Raw genomic sequence first — 24142 nt, forward strand, 5'->3', positions numbered from 1 at the left:
GTGGAAGAAGTCACTTGAGAAGACAGTGCGTACTTTCATAGATGAGGTCATTCAGTTTTAAAGCAAATTAAAGCATCAGAATAACGGTTGGGTTTGACAGCCTTTAAACTATCCTCTAATTCTGGACTTCTTGGATTCTAAGCTGTAGAATTTCTGATAACTCTGTCTTCTGTTAAAAGTTCTCCAACTGGACAATCTGACTTATGTTCCTCTTTCTAACTGGAGGTGGCTGGGTTCTAAATTGAATATTTCAATATTGTTCCTATTCTGAGTGTGGCCCTGAAACACTATTTTAAAAAATTACGCTCCTCCACATCTAACTGGTTCTTCTTCTCTCAGACACTTTTCCCCAGCATTATCTTAAAGGTCGACAATTATCTCAGTATTAAAGTGAGTTAAATTATCAGTAAAGCACTGTACCTGGATTAAAAATTCCAAATAGAAAATAGAAAAATAAGGCAAATAAACAAATTATTAAGCAATATTTATTAGAATATCAAAAATTACATGAACTTTATACTTCATATTTCTTAAAATACCACATAAAGTATAATGTAGTTTAATTGTACAAAATATAAATATATTTTCCATTTACTTAAGAAATCCTTCTAGACCAAAAACAGTCAACTCTTGATTATCTGAACTAATCATAGGAACTTGGCATCTTGACTACTAAAGTTCTATCTCAAAAGTTGGACAGAATGTGAAAACTTACACCAACACACATCAGCCAACAGAAAACAATTAACATTAGTGTAAAACTCTAGATAAGAAGAGTAGATTAGGAAGAAATAAAACTTCTTGGAAAATCAAAAGAAAGGGAAATCTGGAAAGTCAGGGAAAAAAGCCCATCCACCCAAAAAGTATAAGCTCTAAAAGGTGGTCATAGAGAACAGCCTGTTGAAAATGAAGGAAGACAACCCCAGAGCGTGTGGATAATAAACAATTGACTGTAAGCATTCATAATGAATTAAACGTACAAGACAAAAATTCTATTCTCTACATGTCTAGCCAATCTAATTCAATTCTTAATGTGTTATTCACTTTTCTTCTTTTAAGAGACTAATTAACCCTGATATACCCGAAAGGAATACATACACGTGATTATTACAGTTTAATTTAAAACAGCTTCTCTGGAGTTCCCGTCGTGGCTCAGTGGTTAACAAATCTGACTAGGAACCATGAGGTTGCGGGTTCGGTCCCTGGCCTTGCTCAGTGGGTTAAGGATCTGGCGTTGCCGTGAGCTGTGGTGTAGGTTGCAGACGCGGCTCGGATCCCGCGTTGCTGTGGTTGTGGTGTAGGCTGGCAGCCACAGCTCTGATTCGACCCCTAGCCTGGGAACCTCCATATGCCACGGAAGCGGCCCTAGAAAATGACCAAAAAAATAAATAAAATAAAACAGCTTCTGACCTACTGTTCACATGCTGATGGATTAAAACTAGCCAAATTCCACAAAATAACTACTAGTAATTCTACTAGTTCAACCAAGACATTAAAAATTCTACGGTGATACCATTATGTTACAAAACTGAAATACAGCTTTTGTGGTTTGCTTCATTGTTTTTTACATATACCTGGTTTTGAATACTATTTTTCTGGAGATACTGACTCCAAGGATCTGGTATCTGCTCATCTGAGGCTCGATTAGATGTTCGAGAATTAATTTTAAGTAAATAGCAACCCTGAGTTCCATATTTCTGTTTCATTTCTTCATAAATTGATTCAGCTCTAAAATTAAAAAATGGAAAAATTTCCAGTCAATGGGAAGCAGACCTTAGGCAATAAGTTTTTAAAATACAAAAACCATCTAAGTAGTCCCCAAAAAAGACAAAACGAAGAAAAGTAAGATAATTTAAAAAATTAAAACAAAGAGCATGATCCTAAGCAAAATTTAGCTAGCCTCATAGGATAAAATTTTGCAAGATAATCCTATGTTATCCAAAGAGAAAGTTCTGGGGGTCAAACCAGTTTGGGAAACTACAGTAAACAAAGCCAACCAGTTTCTCTGCAGCAGACATCTCAGAGCATTCCATTTGTAATGTGCACTATGAATTTCTAAAGAGCAACTTCAAACTTACAGATCAGAAACTCTTTCAACTATGTGGACTAGTGTCTTCAGAAAGTAAGATTTGGGGGAACTCTTAGAGAACAAACATTTATCAAAAAATATAAATGTTGAAATAGAAAAGTGCAGTACCCCCCTTCAGAAGCCATCTTTCAGTGCTACAGTTTACCCTTCTCTTAGCCATCTCCAAAGGGATACAGTTCAGAGAAAGCAAAGAGAGAAGCAAGAAAAGCACCCGAAGTACTTATTACATAAAAATCCACCTTCCCTTGCAAAATTTGTAATAGCTGGATCCATGAGCTAATCCCAGATGTAAAAAAAAATTTTGATCTACTTAAAGTTCATTAAACTTGCTAGTTGGTAGGAGACAGATAACTCAAGTGATAAATCAGCCTAAGAATCAAACAGGACATTCTGATGGAAAATGAAATTTTGGTACATAGGGCTAACCTAATTTAAATAGGGTTTGTTTTTTTAATCAATCACTCATCTGATACCAAAAACACACACAGATAATTCTATATCATATTCAAATATAGATGCTAATACTATATAAATAACAAGCCTAACAAACAAGTTATATTCCACACTATGGAATTAAGCCTGGATAAGTAAAATAGTTATAAATTTGCATAAATTGACATTTAAGTATATGGGTATGTAGATACACTTAAGTACAATAAACTAAACATCTACTCACTTTACAAATGACACTGCTAAGTATAAGAACCACTGAACTAATACTTTAATTACCGCTTAAGTATCCTAGTTACAACCATTCAATATGGAAGATATATACCACATCCAAATGCTGGAAACTAATTTTAATAGCCAGTTCAAATTATTTCTATTTATATAATATACGTTATCCAATAGGCTATAGATTGTTTATGATGTCAAAAAAATCCTGAAAATTGGTAACCCTCAGAACAATTCTTTGGTCTTACAGAGGAAAATTTATTTAAAATATGATGGCCTCTGCTCAGAACAAAGGTGAGAAATGATTTAATTGTATATCCTAAACAGCTCTGAGATATGAGAGTAACAGTTGGAAACAAACGATTAACTTCATCCACATCCTGAACCAAAGGTCAAAAAAATCTGCAAAGCCACAAAAGTAAAACCACTTTCAATATCATCTTATTTTTCAAAAACCTTTCTTTTTATTTTTCTGGCTGCGCCTCTGGCATACATTAAGTTCCCAGGTCAGGAATAGAACATGAGCCACAGCAGTGACAATGCCAAATTCTTAACCAGTAGGCCATCAGGGAACTCCTCAAGAACTTATTCTTAAAGAACTTATTCATAAAGATAAAAGGACTATGGCAAATCACTAATAACTAGTATTAGAGGGAACATAAGAAAGAAGTGTTTGGATGTTTTTGAGACTGTGAAAAACATCAAGGCTAAAAACATAAAGTGATGAGAAAGTGAAGAGTGAAAAAAGAAGTGCCTATAAGCCAGGAAATGAAAGTTAGAGGAAAACTGGGAAAGAGAAAAGAGGGAAAAAAAAATGAGAAATGATATTATATAAAGTAGGAAATAACCGCTAAGACCTATACATATAAAACGGCAAGTACTTTTGAACAAACAGCAATATATATTGAAAGAAAAGTTTGGGTAAGCACATGAAACCTAACATAAAATGATGTAATTGTTGAACATAACTCCAAATAAAGAGATACAAACTTTTATTTTCTTGGATGAAAAATATATCTAAAACTTAAGCCATGTCCAAATTAATTAACTCATTTAACAGGAAATAATTTAAAATTTAAAAAATAAAGCTTACCTCTGTTCATCTCCTGCACTTACATCATGTAAAAGTACATAATATTTAAGTGTATTTGGTATAAACCACTTGGGGTAGGAATAGTCATTGCTGTGTTGAATTCGATGCTGTTCTTGTGACAACTTTGAAAACTGTTCCACAGGTTCAGCTTCACTAGACGATGCCACCAACATGCCTTGTAAATCATATTAAGGTAATTATCACTTAACACTAAGTAATAAATATTATCCTATTAAAAAAAACTTCAGGGAAATATTTTCTACGCTAAAAGCAAAGTCTGATTTTACAGGTTTTCCTGCAAGCACAAAATAAATTCCTTAATATTTCTAAGTAATTCAAGATTCTAAATCTTAAAGATTTTTTTGCTGGCAATTTTTCTTAGATCATTTACATACACGATAAGAAAATGCATGAAAATGAGAACAAGTAATATGAAAATTGTGCAACTATGACCATAATGAACAACTTTGCTGAGTTGTGCTCCTCTCCATTCCGTCTCATTGCAATTTCACACTCTAGTCCACCTCAACTTTTCTCTGCAATCTCATTAAGAAAACAAAAAAGTCATAACTATCAAAGGAGATTAATAGCTATAAAATAGGTTACTTAAAAAGTGGAAAACTGTTTTTAAATGAGCTTGTGCATAAGCAATTAATTTTGAGGCAATCAGCAAAAGCTGTTAACACTGACAGTTTACATTTTTCTTTCTAAAATAGCTTAAAATGTATTAAGCGTGAAATACTCCAAGTTGGAGGATAAAGAAAAATAAGCAAGCCCTTAGTATTCTTATTTTTAATCAAAAATTATTTACACCAGTCCTGTATGTAGGATGTCATGTAACAAAAACAACAATAAAACTTGAAGCATCATCAATAAAAGTAATTTTTTCATCTCTACATCCTCTCAGTAATTTGGTCTTCGTATAAACTGTTTCTAAGATTAATAACTTTCAAAGCATTTGATTTTAAGAGAACATTAAGAGTCAAAGGATACATGCTAAATAGTGGTTCAGAAATTCATGATCTGATGCTGGCATCGACTGAAGAAAGGTCTCTCTGTAAGATTCAAACCATGGAGTGGTAGCTAAAATTAACAATAAATAAAAGTTAAAATTCCTCAGTTGAATCAGTTTACAAAAGACAAAACACAAATCCATATTCCTAAAAGGTATGAAAGATAACTTCCAGCAATAAACAATCATTTTTCATTTGTGCTTTGAGATGTATATGTGACATAGGTGGATAAGCCATAAAAACAAATATATTCATACATGACAGTATATATACCTGCAAAAATAAGTGACCTACACCCAAACCTACACCACAATCCCACAATTTACATATTAATGCTTTCAATATTACTTATGTGAATAACCAGATTTTAGAACTGAATTTCTTTCTCTCTGCCACTAGCCATGTGGCCATAAGTAGTTCTTTTTCATAAACGGTATCACTTCAGAACAGTGGTTTTCAACCAAGAGTGACTGTGACCCCCAGGAAACATTTGGCTATGTCCGGAGATACTTTGGGTTGTCACAACTAGGGATAAAGACAGGGGTGATACTGGCATCTAGGGAAATAGGCCAGGAATGATGCAAAACATAATACAGTGAAGCAAACAAGACAGCCCTCTCCCCAGCTCCCAAGAATTATCTGGCTCAAAATGTCAATAGCGATGAGGCTGACAAATCCTACTTTATAATTTGGTTACTTGAGTATGACAGCAACTAAACCTTTTCATACTTTATCTTATAATCAAATACGAAGACCTGTATTTTCACTTTTTTTATACATGTATACAATGTGAGATTTTGTTTTTTTTTTAATTGCCGCACCTATGGCATATGGAAGTTCCCAGGCCAGGGGTTGTTCTGAGCTGCAGCTGCAAGCTCAAAGCAGCTGCAACAACAGCAGATCCTGTGCCAGGATAGGGATCAAACCAGGCCTCCGCAGCAATTCAAACCACTGCAGTTAGTTTCTTAACCAATGCACCACCACAGTAACTCCTAATGTGATGCTTAAAATGTCAAATCTCTCTTGCTCCATGCTAAGCATTTTACAATACAATAATTCTATATACATATATACACATATACATAAATACATATATTATATTTTGCTTTTTAGGGCCACACATGTGGCACATGGAAGTTCCCAGTCTAGAGGCTGAATCAGAGCTGCAGCTGACAGCCTATGCCACAGCCACAGCAATGTGAGTGAGATCTGAGCCACGTCTGTGACCTACACCACAGCTCACGGCAATGCCAAATCCTTAACCCACTAAGCAAGACCAGGGATCAAACCCGCATCCTCATGGATACCAGTCAAGTTCGTTACTACTGACCCACAATGAGAATACCCTATTCTAACTTTTTAAAAATTTAAATTTAGTTAAACTTAGTCATTTCACTAAGTTTTAAACAAATTATCTAAATCACAGTTTTACTAAAAGGATACTCCATTCCTAGTTACTTATGCTGACTACAAAATCTTATGTACTTTTGGTTTTACTCTTGGAATCGCTGAAAACACAGCAAATATATTTTCCGTTCATGTTATCATACTATATTAAACAACTGGGAAGGTTAGGGAAAAAAAAAAATCTATTCATCTAGATACTCAATAGTATATCAAACCTGGTGCCATATATACAAAAAAACCTTTAATTCCAACAAATGCCTTATGAGAATAACCCATATATTGTTTAGGAGGGCTATTACTACGAAATCTCATGTTCATTGCTCTAGAAGAGGAAAAACATTCTCAGAAATATTACTATATATATATTTTATATATATATATATAAAAGTAGCAAAAACTGGAGAATAAATGAGAGGCTCTGTTAGAACAGGAAACCAATTTTCTTACCAAGCAGTAAATAAATCTTCCCTCCAAATCAGTCAAAATTAATCCTTATCTTGAAAATTAGTGTATGAGTGACAAGAAAAGAAAATACAAAAATTGATGAAAATTTTGGTTAAATAAGAAGAAATCTTCACAGATGGAGGAAATGACTTTATAGATTCTATTTTTCTATTTACTATGTTGCTCCAATGATGCTTAAATTTAACGAATAACAGGTACATTGCAGACATATGAAAAGGGACTTGTTTCATGATGGGTTGGGGATTTCTGAATAAACATATTATTTCTTTTCAAAATAGCTATTCATTGCGACACTATCTGTAATAAAAGACTAGAAACCACACATGTCCATCAGGAGAGGACTGGTTAAATAAACCATGATACATACAATAAACAGATACACTATGCACCTTTAAGGGAAAGGGGAAAATCTCCATATATCACTATAAAGTGTTCCCAGGATATACTGAGTGAAAAAAAGGAACAGCAGAAAGTATGCATTTTTGTGAAAGAAAGGGAAGACAATATAAAAAGTCACACATGAATTAGCTTATATTCTCAAAGAAAAATAACAGAAGGACAAATCTAACAAATGCCACCATATGTAAGAAAAAGAAGAAATGAGAAAGGGAAAGGTCTGGAACAGAAGTTAGAGTTCTGTGAATGTACTTTGTCTTATGGTTTTACTTTGGAACAATATAAACATCCACATAATGAAAAATTAAATTAAATAAAACAAAAAAGCAAATTCATGCATATAGCAGTTCTTAAACTGAAATAATACTTTCTAAATACTGGTACAAGAAAACACTAGTTACTTAAAGTATATAAGAAGCAAAGGAACATTTTCTAAATATATATGGCAGAAGTGGGTTTTATCCTCAGGTAGGTCACACACCAGGTTGATGAGGTTAAGTTTTTTCTTCATCCACATGTTTCCCTGAAGGGCTAATTAAGAAGACCTCTCTGTTTACTAGCCAATACGTCTAGGAAATCCTTCTCTTTTTGCCTTTTCAAGTGACACTTTTGCAGAAAGTAGAAAAAAAATGAGTTTAAATTTTTTAGATTAACAAAAGACTAACATTTAGTAACAATTCTCTTCCCTTAAAGTTCTCTTGTACTTATTTTGGGATGAAATCAGTATTTTGCTCATATTCCTTTCCATCTCTACATGTTCTTTGGAACTGAAACAGTGACCATGCTATTCTACTAGGTAAAGTTTCTCTATGCAGAATGTACTTTGCATTGTCAAGGAAGGGTAAGGAAGTCAGCAAGAGCTTAAAAACAACATAATGCTCTGTCCACTACCCACATTCACAAAATGCAACCCTCTCTCTCTCTCCAATTCCTCCTTTGTTCCCTTCTTAGTGCTAGGAACTTGGGACACAGTTATGAGTATTCCAGTACATATCTAACAAGGGCTGCCTGCAGTGAGCTAGAGCTAGAACAACTCTGATCCTCCTTCTATTGAAACCAAATATTATCATTTGTAACCCTAACTCCGTAAGTGAGAAAGAGTAGAGATCCTAAATATAAATATTACAGGTAAATCACATATTTTTATTCACAAAAATTGAAAGTACCAGAATGCCAATATTCAGACTAAAAAAAAAATTTAAAAAAAACCCTGCAAATTCCACATAATGTTGGCATTCAATCTATAACTTTAGATAAAGAGTAGCAGATATACCAAAACTTAACATACTCCAGAATGAAAATATTCAAGGGAAAAAAAATCAGATAATTAGATGTCATATAATTATTTAATTCAATAAACAAACAGTCTCAAGGTCAAAAATACTTAACACTAAACATAGTGATTTTCAGAATATATGGTTTAATTCAGAGGATCTTAAGGCTACAAAAACCACAACAAACTGAAACCAGAACTCATATAAAATTTATGAGCATTTTGCAAATCATAAATAATATTAAATAATATGAATAAGAAACTCTAACCCTGTATTTTTTTTTAATCTTTTTTTGTTTGTTTGTTAAACATAGCAGGAGTTCCATTGTGGCTCAGTGGTTAATGAATGTGACATGGAACCATGAGGTTTCAGGTTGATCCCTGGCCTCGCTCATTGAGTTAAGGATCCGGCATTGCTGTGGCTCCAATTAGAGCCCTAGCCTGGGAACCTCCATATGCCATGGGTGTGGCCCTAGAAAAGGCAAAAAGACAAAAAAAAAAAAAAAGAATTTAAACATAGCAAACTCTAACTGTATTCCATATTTTCCTGGTTTTAAAGATATATGTCACAATTAGGAACATTCCTTGAATGCAACTAATTGTTCATCAATTATCATGCATAAACCTAGAAAATGACCATCATGTAAATACCAATTTCAGATTCAAATACATCTCTAACAACTTCTAGTTTATCACTACTTCTGGTTCTTCCTGCACTTGAATAGCCAAGGTGAAACATTTTAGGAAAACATGTTGGATCATAATTTTGCTGAAAAAAAAGGTCATTTTTGTTTGCTCCATCACTGCAAAATATCTTCATTTTTTAGACTTCTAAATAGCAAACAGAATGGCAAGCCAATGAATTTTTCATTTCTACATCATCTAATTCCTTCCAATTACTTTCTTATATATATCTGCTTTCACCATTTGTCTACTTACAAGTCTGTAACATAAACATCATAAAAAATGAAAGAATACAGTCAAATGTCCTTTAACAAAATAGAATGGTCTGGGTTATTGTCTCAAAATATTGTATGAAGTCCTTCCCACTAAATTAGTGATTATCTGGATGAAAATATTATATTCTCTTTTTGTTCTCAGCAATACACTGCTCACTCATCAATTCTTGAATTTGAGAAAAACTTTCTAGATATCATCATCTGGACACACAGAGACTATGATTTCCATATATTATCAATTTCACCACTGTCATCAGAGTCCAATAAGGGGTGGTCACTAGCCACATGTGGCTATTAGGCACTTGAAATGTGGCTTGTCTGAAATGAGGTGTGTTGTAGGTATAAAATACACAATTTCAAAGACAATACAAAAAAAATAAAATTTTCCATTGATTCTATGTTGAAATTACACACATACATAATTAATAATATATTTATTATTAATTAAAAATTAATATATTAATATTCATTTCACCTGTTTCTTTTTATTTTTTAATGCATCTATAGAACACTGAAAATAATGTAAATGGCTTACATATTTCTACTAGATAGTGTTAGTCTAAAATGCTGTATTTCACTGGATTCATCTTCTGATTATCTAATAATTATGACCAACTGTGTCTTTCATTGTCCATTTTCTTTGCCAAAATGGGCTAAAAATGATCAATTCTCAACTATGTTTAATGAAAAACAAAGAAGAAAAAGATGTTGACTATAAAGATGGTATCTCCAGACTTCTTTCATAACTTCCTGAAAAAAGATGCAATACAAAATTTAAAACTGAAGGACGACGCAGTAGTGATGATTTATTTCACTACTACATCATCCCAGGCAATTTCATCATTCTTCCACTTTCTCATAGTTCAAAGTAATTAGTAAATGATAAATAATTCCTAGAATGAAAAATAGAAAAATATACCAAGATACTAGAAAAAAAAAGGCACTAAGTTCCTATCTTGCACTACCTGCATTTTAAATAAATGTCACTTTTTAAAAGGGTTCTTTGTGAGTTTTGCTTTTAAGTAAAAATCTAGGGAAAAATACTAAAGAATATTTAAACAAAATCTTTTTTTTTTTTGTCTTTTTTGCTATTTCTTTGGGCCGCTCCTGTGGCATATGGAGGTTCCCAGGCTAGGGGTTGAATCGGAGCTGCAGCCCCCGGCCTACGCCAGAGCCACAGCAACGCGGGATCCGAGCCTTGTCTGCAACCTACACCACAGCTCACGGCAACGCCGGATTGTTAACCCACTGAGCAAGGGCAGGGATCGAACCAGCGATCTCATGGTTCCTAGTCGGATTCGTTAACCACTGCGCCACGACGGGAACTCCTAAACAAAATCTTTTAAAATACTTTTTTACACATGACTATTCACTGAAGTTTCATGGTATCTTTCAGAATAACAGCAATCAATAAAAAGGCAATCAGAAAAAGTATACTACATATTTAAAGGGGAGAAAATATGTTCTTTCCTATCACAACAAGGTGCAGACCAAATTATACAATTTGAGCACAATGCCTGGATTTAGCAAGTAATCCTACAAATCAAGGGTGAACATAATAGACAACAGATGATAGAATAGATAACAAAAGTTATCACCACTTTAGAAAATTCAGACAGATATGTTAACTGAAGCACATACAAAAAAGTAGTAGCTGAGTAGGAAAAAAAAATATGCAAGGAGTAGAGTGTGAAAGATCTGGAAAACAGAGACCACCACAGGAAATGTCTATATACAATGAGGATTCTTCCTATTCCATCAGTGTGTCTTACCAATTATTGTACCAAGAACAATAGCTTTAGTTGACCAATCTGATGAAGAAAACATGAAACTGTTGGAGTTCCCATTGTGGCTCAGTGGAAACGAATCTGAAAAGTATCCATGAAGACGCAGGATCAATCCCTGGCCTCGCTCAGTGGGTTAAGGATCCGGGGTTGCCGTAAGCTGTGGTGTAGGTCGCACATGCAGCTCGGATCTGGCGGTGCTGTGGCTAGGGATAGGCCTGCAGCTGCAGCTCCTACTCGACCACAAGCCTGGGAACCTCCATATGCCTCAGGTGCAGCCCTAAAAAGACAAAAAAAAGAAAAAAAGAAGAAAGAAAACATGGCACTGTTAAGCTAAGCCTATGAGGTAAATATCTAACCTGATTTTCATAAATAGAATGGGTGAAAAGTATGATGACTCACATTAATGGTAAAAGCCAGAAGTGTATTTCTGACAAATAGAGAGTTAATCTTACTTAAAATGGATAAAGCCACTCTTAAATCTCCAAAGTATTATTCTGTTACAATAGAATTTTGTTAAAATGAATTCAATACTTCATCTTCATCATGTCACACTCCCGGTCTTCAGGAACAACATAACGATAACAACATAACAGTAAAACTAAAGAGAGGTGCCTTAAGGTAGCAGGGAAAGAAGCTGAAGCAACTGTTTTCTTCTACAGTTTATCCTAACCACTTGTGGTTCTTTTTGAAAATCTGCCTACGAGATTAGTAGTACCTATAGCAGTGCCTCCACCCACTTTTAAAGGTAAATAGTACTGAATCTTTCCCTATATTGAGATGTCCCTATTGAGAGTAGGGACCTGAGGATATTAAGTAATATAATTATATAAAACTTCTCACAACCAACTCATGACCACATTGTTCCTGTAAACTATAACAAACCACTTTAATAGACTCTAAAAGGATAAATAAGCCCACCCCAAGTATACAGACAACCAGACATCAGATTTAAGAATCTTTCTCTAGAGCTATTAAGTGGCCCCAAATAAAAGAATTATGATTAATAAAAACTGGGCAACCCTCAAGCCTATTCACAGCCTCACGACTTAATAAAGAAGTCCACAAGCTAACGAACTTTTTTATGCCCAATCAGGATTTTAATGCCTCAATTTGAAACAGAAAATAATGCCAAGGGCTCAGCAGGCATATAAGGGAAGTTTCCAATATGAAAAAGAAATCAAAACAGACTGAAAAATAATACAAATGAAAGAAAAAGCACAGGATAAAAGAAAACCTAAAAACCAAAAGAAGTCAACAACAATTTACTAACATCCTCAGAGTTAAGATACCACAACATGAAACATCACGGTACCAAAAGGGAAATCCAGAAAGCAAAGAAAGTTTAAAAAAAAAAAAAAAAAAAGACAGTGAACATTTGAAATTCAACAGCTGGGCTGAAAGATGAAATCACTGATATCCCCCAGGATGTGAAACAAAAAGACAGAGATGTACAATATTAGAAAAAAGATAAGAACATAGGAAAAGTAACTCAGGAAGTTCTCTATCTAACCAACAATAGTTCTAGAAAGAACACAGAAAAAAACAGAGAAGATGTTAACAATATAAGAAAATTTCTCTGAATGCAACTAGAGATTCCCATACTAAGTGAAGTCAGTCAGAAAGAGAAAGACAAATACCATATGATATCACTTATATGTGGAAGCTAAAATATGGCACAAATGAACCTATCTAGAAAACAGAATCAGACTCACAGACATAGAAACAGACTTGTAGCTGCCAAGGGGGAGAGGGTAGGGAGGTGGGATGGACTGGGGGTCTGGGGTTGGTAGATGCAAACTACTACATTTAGAATGGATAAGCAATGAGGTCCTACTGTACAGCACAAGGAACTGTATCAAATCTCTTGGGATAGATCATGATGGAATATAGTATGAGAAAAAGAACATGTGTGTGTTGTGTGTGTGAGAGAGAGAGAGAAAGAGAGAGAGAGAGGGACTGGGTCACTATGCTGTACAGCAGAAATGGGCAAAATATTATAAATCAACTCTAATAAATAAATGAGATTATTGGGGAGCTTGGAGTTAACAAACTATTGCCTTTGGAATGGATTAGCAATGAGATCCTGCTGTGTAGCACTGGGAAATATGTCTAGTCACTTATGATGGAGCATGATAATGTGTGATAACAGAATGTGTACATGTATGTGTAACTGGGTCACCATGCTGTACAGTAGAAAAAAAAACTGTATTGGGGAAATAACTATTTAAAAAATTAAAAAGTAAATTAAATTTAAAAAATGAGATTAGAAAGAAAAAGAAAATTGATAGTCTAACAGTAAAAAAAAAAAATTCTCAAGAATAAAGTGAGTATACGACCAGATTATCAAAAGGAGCTATTTAATACAGTAAGTGAAAGACATCTGCAATATAAGAAAAAAAAAAATTTTAGTATGATAGTTAATCCCTCTCTCTATGCCCCTCAGCACTTTGGCATAACCCTTATGCCATATCTCTAGTATGATGTATTGTGACTTTAAGATACTAGAAGTTAGAATATATTATAATTATTAGCTGTTATAACTATGAAGTTTTATATATAGTATGTCTTAATCATCTCTATATCTCAACACAAAACATATAGTATGAAATCAATAAACACTTTAGCAGGAGTAACAAAAATGTAAAACATAATCACAAGATTAAAGGTATAGAAAAGGCCTTAATAAATAATCTAGCCAATCCCGTTTTCAGAGAATAAAACTCATTCTGAGTAAGTGACTTATTCAAGTTATCCAATTACTTAATAATTATGGTAGTATAAAAACCTTGACACTCTGGCATTTGAGTCACTGACCTTCACACTTCAACATGAATTTTCCACTGATGACCAAAATAGTTCAAATTCCATCACTTTTTCCCAAAAATATGCAAATTTTGCCTCACACTGAAAACAATAAGCTATGCCAGGAACTGCTTAAAATACATATCCTAGAGTTTCCACTCTTGCACAGCAGAATTAGCAGTATCTTGGGAGGACTGGAACATAGGATCAGTCCCTGGCCTGGCACAGTGGGTTACGGATCCAGTGTTGCCACAGCTGCAGCTTAGGTCGAAACTGTGACTTGGATCTGATCCCTGGCCCGGAAACTCCATATGCATGGGGAAGCCAAAATAGAAAAAAAAAAATCCTGAAATGGATTCTTTTTATTTGTAAAGATACCATAATATTCTATACTTAATATTATAATGTTAACTTATCTTGCTGAAATTAAAATAACATAAAAAGGAAAAAAATTATGAACATTTAAACAAAATAAATCTATTTTACACAAGTGCAACCAACTAATTTCATGATCTAAAGTATACCACTTAAATTCTCTTTGTATGGTTGGGAAAATCTTTATGCAATTAGGGGGTGATAACATAAATAATATATCATTCTGATCTAAAGATTACTTTATTAAGCTGCTGAAATATCCTAATTAGATGATGCATTTTTAATCTTTCCTCTCTGAAAATCTATCCCAGTCCCATTAAGTCTTTTCCATACTGGAAAAGAATCACACCAAATACTGCTAACTCATTTTACATATTACTAGTAATTCTACCTACCAATCTTATTATGAAAAACCATTTACCATTCAAATCAGATTAAGATTAAATATTTACATACTATAAACATTTCCTCCACTTAACACTAAGATAAAAAATACAATAAATTTAATGTTTTTATATAATCATAGTATTATCACAAAAGAGTAGTTGTTTTTTACCTACTGTTCTTTCATTTGAGAAATATTTTTATGCATATGTTCTAGGAATTACTTCAGATACTGGGGATAAAATAAACAGCCAAAGTTCCTGCCCTCATGAAGCTTATATTAATTTTACAATTAGAACTATAAAACAAATTTTTTCCACTATGAAAAAGTAAAATGAAATCATGTAATTCACAGTTATTTGAATGGCTGCCTGCTTACTTGATTATAACCTCTTAAAAACAAAGACTTTTTTTCAACAGTGCATTCAAAAAAAAATGAAATCATTTAATTCAGTTATTTGAATGGCTGCCAACTTACTTGATTATAACCCCTTAAAGGCAAAGACTGTTCTTTTTCAACACTGTATTCCCAGGCTCTAGCTCTCAGTAAGAGAGCTTGAATGTTTGCTGAGTAATTTCCAAGTTACATAATTACCTTTTCTAACAAAAGAAAACTTCATTTAAAAAATAATAATAAATCTTATTACATACCACTGATGTTGAGGTCATAATCTCCTGCTGTAATCACATTAGCTACTAATCCTTCTGCAGGCTGACTGCTAGAAACAACATCATTCAAAAGCTTCCGAATGGCTCCAGGTTGAGGTGGTTGGGTAATAATGTTGCTTACTGCTATCTTCAAATTTTTAATTACATGAAGCTGATTATTGGGATCTCTCATATGAACTTAAAAAAAAAGAAAAAAAACTTGAAATTAATTCTATACAAAGCATAACAAGCCAACTATTATAACAATTTAAAAATTGGGTTAATGGTTTACAAGCAAAAAGAATGCCTAATTCAGAAACCAGAAATTCCAAGTGGTACAGTCTTCCAGAATACAACTGACAACATTTCCTTATATACCAAAAGGGCTAGTGAGACAGTCTAAAATTCCTCTCCCGCAACACTACTGCTCACAACTGCTCTACTCTACATCCTTTCCTTCCTCTTATGTTTGGAGCTGCCAGGAACCAATGACCATCCATATCAAATCTCTCTCACCTCACCCTAAGGTTGGTTGAGGGCATTTCAGGGTCCATGGCATCAACAATGAACACAGTAAAAGGGAAGAAAGGGGAATTAAATGCTGCATGCAGACTTCCCAGCTTCCCCAATCATGAGGCTACATCTTCAGCCCCCATTCTACTATCATAAAAATCAATGCCTACTTTGGCTGGGTCCACGTTAGAACAGTGGGCATACGAGAACTCTCTGTACTTTTCTTCTCAATTTTCCTATGAATTTAATCTGCTCTTTTAAAAAAAAAAAAAAAAGTCTATTACAAAGAAAAAAAAAAAAATCATTGCCCAGATCCCTTCTCCTAACCCAATACCTCCTGCCTCCTCCCTACAATAGGCTTTGTCTCAAATCTATGGGATCTATAACCAGTGGTTCAGAGCTTTAAGTCCAGAGAACAGGTTCTCAGGCGACTGTACCAAGACAGTGCCCAAGTGCAGAGTAGGAAATGCGAGCATATATTTTTTTCTTATAAATATAAGCAGATGAGATGATTACGCCCCATAGTAGTATTGTAAGCAGTCCATTGTACTGACTCCCCAACTTTTGGAGTTTGACTTTATTTGAAATCCCAACCCACCAGTTATTAACAGGGCTATCCTAAACAACTTTTAAACTCTTCTGTGCTTCAATTTCTTCCTCTGTAAGATGTGAAGAAAATAACCTACTTCACACAGTTATTTTAAGGATTTAGGTGAGATACTGTTAGAAGATACAGTAAGTATAAAGCTCTCAGCCTGTACCTGACACATAACATAAAGTGCTCAAGAAGTGATGGAGGCAGCATGTACAACATACTCAATTTTAAGTACATCATGGATCATCATATACAAATACTAGCCAATTTTGGAAAACTGACTTTCAGTACCTATCCACTAATAAAAGATATTTTTTCCCCAATGGAAAATGTTTTAAACCAAACTTTTAAGTTCCGGCCTGCCTATGTTTTAAATAAAGTTACAGCCATTAAAAACTGTCTTCCTAAATTTCCTGTGTGTCCTCTCTGCTGACTTCTAAATTTTTAATTAAAAAACCTAAGACAAAAATCTTTTTTAAAATACTACAGGAGTTCCCGTCGTGGCTCAATGGTTAACAAATCCGACTAGGAACCATGAGGTTTCGGGTTCAATCCCTGGCCTTGCTCAGTGGGTTAAGGATCCGGCGTTGCCATGAGCTGTGGTGCAGATCTCAGACGTGGCTCAGATCCCTCGTTGCTGTGGCTGTGGCACAGACCAGCAGCTACAGCTCCGATTAGACCCCTAGCCTTATGCTGCAGGTGCAGCCCTAAAAAGACAAAAGACAAAAAATAAATAAATAAATAAATAAATAAAAATACTACATGTGACATGAATATGTGCACTTGCGTTAAAAAAAAACTAAATATACTATACATACAGAAAGTATACATGCAAATTCCATTATAATGGTTACCTATGATGAAGGAAGGGAAGAAATGGGGCTAAGGGTAGAAGGTGAAATCAACTGTATCTATAATACTTCTTTTTAAAGAAAAGGAAGATACAAAGCAAGTATGACAAGATTCGTTGGCTCTGGGTAGTAGGGAGCTGGATGTTTCTTGTATACTCTTCATCTGTAATTGCGAATGTTTTCTAAATTATTTAAACAAACATAAACAGGCCTCTCTCCCTAATTAAACTTCTCAGGTGATCTATATAAGAAAAAAACTAAAAAACATTAAAATACTATGGTACATTTCTGATATTTTTAGGAACACATTGTACAAGTAGTTTCCTTGAAGGTGATCCATAATTGTCAAATAACTCAAATAGCCATGTGTGTATCAACCCTCTCTCAAAATTTTAAATTGGCTTTAGTATTCTTAAGTGTTAACACAAAAATGGTTATTCTAGTTGTACCCTATATTCAGAATAGGTTTATCAGTTATCAGGTTATTATTATTGGGTAATCCTAATAATCCAGAAATGAGTTAATGGGAGGCAGACAGCTTCTGAAATGGCACTCAACGATCCTGGTATTTCCTGGCATACACACTTGTTTCGTCCCTTCCCACCTTCCAAGATTGGTGTGTGTAAGCAATGGAACATAGCAAAAACAGTGGTATAGAGTATGGCTTCCATCCTGGGTTTTCTCTCTGATCACTCCCTCTGAGAGAAGCTAACTGCCATGTCATAGAGACACTCAGGGAACCTATGAAGAGGCCCACAAAGCAGAGAACTGAGGTTTCAGGCCAACATCTAGTGAGGAAGTGAGACTTGCCAACAGCAAATGAGTGAGCCTGGAAGCAGACCCTCCAGCCCCAGATCACTGCTGACAAACAGCTCCACCGCAACCTCAAAAGAGACCCTGAGCCAGAACCATCCAGGTAAGCCACTCCCAGATTCCTGAGAAACAAACAATAAATGCCTTTGTTTTAAGGTGCTAAATTTTGAGGTAATTTGTTACACAACAATATATAAGTATTACACTGGAGGATCACAAAACCAACCTAATAAAGAGAAAGTCAAGAGCTAAAAATAATCATTTTTTTAACAGAAATGCTATTAAATAACACAAAAAGTCCAAAAGGTTCCAAATTAAACAATTATACTACGGCCTCATTAAGATTATAATATCACAAAAGGTGACTTTATACATCATATAACATCTCAATTTCAAAATGAAATTCAGCTCTACCATTATCTTACTTTTATAGGTTGCCATATAATTTCTTGAATGCTGGGAAGTAACATTTCCCAGTATGGGCTGCCCATGGAATACTGGTTGCTCAAGATAGATGTTTCTGAAAAATCAATTCCATGTTCAAATAAATTTGGGAAATATTGGATTAAGTTTTTAAAAGATCTCTTTATAGCAGGTGTTCCAGAGTAATTATATGCTAAACGACACTGTAATTCTCCCAAACACATGCTATATTAAGCAAACTTATTTGACCACAAAATTTTTTCAGTGAACATATAATACAACTGGTGTCCTATGGAATATATATATATTTAAATCTTTCATTTTTATGTAGCACATAAAACTCTACTGTATTAAAAAAACTTCAACTGGTTTAAACCACACAACTCTCCCAAAATTTTATACCCTTACTCAAGAAATCTATGACTGCCACACATTTACCATTAGATATGAAATCAAAAATTTCTTCCCTAGGAGTTCTTTTGTGGCACAGCAGGAGAAAGATCCGGCGTTGTCACTGCAGTGGCTTGGGTCACTGCTGTGGCATATGTTAAATCCCTGGACTGGGAACTTTCATATGCTGCGAGAAGAGCTAAAAAAAAAAAAAAAAAAAAGGAAAATTTCTTTTCTAAAATTCAAGATCCTTCCTTATCTAGCATTTTCCCTTACTACTCTGTACACCAACAGTGAGCTTTCCCACTAATCCCCAACCAATCATAATTTATACCTTTTGCCAATACCATTCTAACCTCATCTCTGTCCTCAACAGGGAATGTCCACCCTCTCCACTTCCACCACTCTCTACCTATTACACTCAACTGACTATGCTCCTTCGCTAAATCGCTTGCGGTCGATATACGGAAAGCAAGAGTACACAGGGAAAGCAGAGTACTGATTTTAGCCTCTTCATTTTTTCTCCTCTATTCACTGCACTGTCCAGCATAGGAGGCACCAGCCACGTGTCCACTAAGCACCTAAAACATTTCTAGTCCAAAGTGAGATGTGCTATGTGTAAAATGCACACCAAGTTTCAAAGACTTAGCAATTTTAAAAAATGTAAAATATCCTGTTATGATTTTTTTATATTACATGTTGAAATGGTAACACTTTAGAAACAGTGACTTAAATAAGATACATACAGAGCTATATCTCTCTATATAGATATATCTTGTTAGATATGGCACACCCATAGCATATGGAAGTTCCCAGGCCAAAGATCCAGGCCACAGCTGCAACCTATGACACAGCTGCAACAACACTGGATCCTTAACCCACTGAGCTGGGCCAGGGATTGAACCCTTAACACCATAGACACAACACAGGATCCTTAACCCACTGTGCCACAGCAGAAACTAAATTGGCTGGCTGCATCTGCGACATACAGAAGTTCCAGGGCCAGGGATCAAACCAGAGCCATACCCGTGACAATGCCATGCAGTTTGGTTGTACGCACCAAAAGTCCAAAGATTTTTTCTTTTTTTATGTCTGCCATTCATGGCATGTGAAAATTCCCAGGCCAGGCACTGAAATCTGAGCTGCAGCTGCAACCTACACTGCACTTTCGGCAAGGCCAAATCATTTAATCCACTCTGCCCAGCTGGGGATCAAAACCTTGCCTTGGAAGCCACCCAAGCAGCTACAGTGGGATTCTTAACCCACTGCACCACACCAGGAACTGATATGTATGTAAATACATAGAGACAGATTTTTTTTTTTTTTTTTGGCCATACCCCCCTGCATGTGGTAGTTCCCAGGCCAGGGATCAAACTCACAACACAGCAGCAACCCGAGCTACTGCAATGACAATGCAGGATCCTTAACCTACTGCACAAGAGAACTCCAAAATAAATTATTTAAACTACTTTCACCCACTTCTCTTAGCTTTTACAACGTACCTACTAAATAACTTAAAGTTACACATGAGACTCACATCATTTTACTATTGGACAGCACTGCTCCTTCGTGTGAATAAGTATTGCCAGCAGATAAGAAGACCTGATTGAGAACACCTTCTCTTTTTTTTTTTTTTTTTTTCTTTTTAGAGCCGTATCTGCCGCACATGGAGGGTCCCAGGCTAGGGGTCAAATAAGAGCTGTAGCCGCCGGCCTACACCACAGTCACGGCAACTCGAGATCCTAGCTGCGTCTGCCACTTACACCACAGCTCACGGCAATGCCCGATCCTTGACCACCGAGCAAGGCCGGGAATTGAACCTGCATCCTCATGGATACTAATTGGATTCGTTTCCGCTGCACCAAGAAGGGAACTCCAGAACACCTTCTCTTGAGTCACACTACCTGCTTTGAAAACTTTCCCACCCCTAAGACTGGACAAATTAACATCTCTACGCCTCAATGTCGTCAAATTTAGGGTGGTAGTGACAGTATCTAATGACAGCACCTTTAACTCAAGGAGGACTAAGAGACAAAAGCTACATAAGCAATATCAAGTGGTATTATTCTTTATTAACAAAGTAGAAAAAAGCATATAGAACAAAGTCAAATTGGTGCTCCCCATTTTGTTTTTTAAGAATTTAAGAATGTAGAGAGAGGACTTTATTGTTTTTGACTTAATACTAGAGGAGATGAGACTGATGATTAACGTACAGGCTGAAGAAAATCAAGAGTTCTCAAACTGTTTTGTTTTTGTTTTTCCCTTCTTAGGGCCGCACCCAGGGCATATGGAGGTTCCCGGGCTAGGGGTCCAATCGGAGCTTCAGCTTCGGGACTACACCACAACCACAGGAATGTGGGATCCGAGCTGCGTCTGCGACCTACACCACAGCTCATGGCAACGTGGGATCCTTAACACACTGAGCGAGGCCAGGGATCCAACCCGCAACCTCATGGTTCCTACTTGGATTCGTTTCCACTGTGCCAAGACAGGAACTCTTCAAAGCGTTGTGGGGTTTTGTTTTCTTTTTTAATAGCTCCCTTTCTCCTTTAAATACAAAAGAATATACACCTGTGGCATGTAAATACATAAATTTATGGCACAGCATTTTTTTTTGCGGAGAAGTCACCATAACCAAAAAAAATCATGGTCGTTGGCTCAACACAGCTTTATTATAGGCCCGTTTATTTTATTATAGAAACTTTTTATTTTAAAGTTCTTACAAAGAACTTCACCTAAACTTTGCTATGTCCTCTTTGCAAAGTGGAGGTAAAGATACTGGTTAAACCACATTTGGGAGTTAATATTACGCTTACTTTTCCCTAATAAAGAATCCAAAGCTGGAGAAAACCAGGTAGCTCTTCAATAAGACATTTCTCCCAGTGATTAAACGCTTATCTGGAAAAAACAAATGTCAGGCCTTTTCCATTCCTATAAATGTAGATAACTCTAACTATCTCGATTAAATTAACTACAACTTGTCCTTACTTCCTAGTTCATCAGGCAAAAAAAAAGGCTGTTCCAAGTTTCATTACTTTTATAATACTTTTCATTTTCTTGAGAAGTTATAATACTTTATACCTAAGGACACATTTAAATGTTGAAAAAAGTAAAATAACTAAACATAAGTCTAGAAAAGGATGAGCCTCACTACTAAAGAATGTAATACTACTCAAGACAACTTTGAAAGCCCAGTTTAACTCCCAGGGGAAGATGATTCGTCTTCTTTACTAAGACCTCAAACGTCTAACAGGCAGATCTTACCCTCACCTGCTCTGCAACTTCCTAATTCCCTCCCTATGGCCGCTGAAACAGTCTCACTGCCCTTCCCTGGGCCCACTCTTTTTTTACACGAATTACCTAACAGCCTAACTTGTCTGGGAAGTGCCTAGAAAAGCTGGAGGTTAGGACCACGCTGTCTTGACAACCTCTCCCCTGGCCCCTCCTCCAGCGGCCGCCGGAGAGACAGAGGGGCCCCAGCCCGACGCCACTCTACCGGCTCCTGGATGTAAACATCGCCGTTCTCTTCCCCACCCGCGCCCAACTTCCCTCTCCCGGCCGCGGTTTTGCAGGAGCTCAGTGAAAAAGGGAGACCACATACCCTCGGAAGTGAGGCGAGAGAAGGGCTTAAGCAACTCCGCGAAGCTAAGGTGATTGAGACGAGTGAGCCGCTCGGCTTCGTCGCTGCATAGCGCGGCGACACAGGGTACGAAGGAGTCCGGGATGAGCTCCTGCACCGACTGTACACACTGGGCCATCACCACGGCAGAGGCGGCGGCGTCCGCCTTTCGGCCCACTCAGAGGCTGATCCAGCGGCTGCAGCAGCTACTGCCGCCGCCCGCCAGCCTGGCCCGGCCGGGCGGGGCCCGGCACTAAAGCCTTGAGACCAATAGAAGGAACAGATGCTTCCTCGGTTCCCGGGGCACCAGCCACTGACCCCTCCCCGTCACCGCCGCTCCTCAGCACTCGCCCCGGCGTCCTCGCATTCCACCCAGATAAGTGGAGACGCCGACAATCGCCAGTTAATCCTCCCGACGGCAAAGCCTTGGTCACTGTCCCACCGGTATCGCCATATTGAGGCCGAACCCTGACCCACCGGCGTACTTATCCCAGCATCCCCCGCGCTCGCCCCTCACGTGACAGTGTCAAAGGAGGCGATAGGGGCGGAGGAAGAGAGCGGGGAGAGGGAAGTAAAAGAGCAACCGAGGCCTGTAGGGAGGCCGGCGCCGGAAGTGGGACGGGTGGGTCCCTTACTAGGCAGGGCTAGGGCGGGGACTACGAGTGCAGTGGGCGGGGCTAGGCAGACAGGCACGCAGCGTTAGGTCTGGCTTGGCAAAGCCGCTCCAGGTGCGACCGGGAGTCAGTAGGTAGACGCTTGTGATCCGTGATGATACAGTGGTGGAGGCGCTCGTAAGCCTTCCACGCCCAGTCGGCCTCCCCTGGAAACAGTGGGCAAGTGATGTGGCTGTTCGCGCTGCTTCCTGCCCACTGGCCCCGCCCTTCCCACGCTCATAGTGGAGCGACTAGGGGCACCTGCTCAGGGAAGAGGTCCCCATGTCCTCCCAGTTCTTGGGGGTTTCTCTGGATCCGGCCTGAAGAGGCCGACGTATCTTTTGAACACAGCCATGCTTTTTAGAAAGCATTTAGAAAAGGTTACCACGAATGGGGACTCAAGCAGTGAGCAGAAATGTGTGCTGTTGTGGGCGTCGCAGTTAACCCGAGTGTAAGAGAAACTCCTGCGCTACTGCAGTCTTGCTGGTCTCAGAGAACGTGTGTGCCTGGGGACATACGACCTAATCCTCCGCAGCAGCTTTCTTTTTACACTCTACTGAAATACTACTTTATAGTGATGAAAGTGGAAAGCCAGTAATTACGTGCCAAGCGAAAGCTTGACTGGCTTCTTGCTAGCTTTCATTTTTATAGATTTTTTTCCCTCAAAATATGTATAAGTGATTGAAAGGAAGTTTACTATATTATTCAACTGATTGGATTCCTTCAGAATTATACGCTAAAAATATAAGGCAAGGAAAAATGGAACTCTGTCAAGGTTTTATGGCTCTTGATTTAAAGGACGCTTCCCCAACAACTATATCACAGATTGTCGGATTGTTTGGCACCTTGAATATTCTACCATGGTAAGAATTTATGGCAGATAAGTATGCCTTTTTCCTATAAATCAAAAAATGGGACG

The 24142-nt window shown here is 36.8% G+C and overlaps 1 protein-coding gene across 3 annotated transcripts in view; it reads right to left on the bottom strand.

The window, feature by feature from the left end:
• Positions 1-23066, bottom strand: part of TRAPPC8 (trafficking protein particle complex subunit 8) — an 89973-nt gene extending 66907 nt beyond the window's left edge. The window contains exons 1-5 of one of the 3 annotated variants that reach the window (XM_047794059.1): positions 22553-23066; positions 15370-15564; positions 4851-4940; positions 3858-4032; positions 1575-1728 (exon numbers count right to left, since the gene is read on the bottom strand). In XM_047794059.1, coding sequence (XP_047650015.1) covers positions 1575-1728; positions 3858-4032; positions 4851-4940; positions 15370-15564; positions 22553-22709 — 771 coding nt within the window. In that variant the 5' untranslated portion in view covers positions 22710-23066. Of the gene's footprint in view, positions 1-1574; positions 1729-3857; positions 4033-4850; positions 4941-15369; positions 15565-18563; positions 18636-22552 lie in introns of those variants that run through there. The other 2 variants (XM_047794060.1, XM_047794061.1) reach the window with 2 other exon arrangements.
• Between the last annotated feature and the right edge of the window lie 1076 nt (positions 23067-24142).

This window comes from Phacochoerus africanus, chromosome 8 (genome assembly GCF_016906955.1).
Source record: "Phacochoerus africanus isolate WHEZ1 chromosome 8, ROS_Pafr_v1, whole genome shotgun sequence".
Lineage (NCBI taxonomy): Eukaryota > Metazoa > Chordata > Mammalia > Artiodactyla > Suidae > Phacochoerus > Phacochoerus africanus.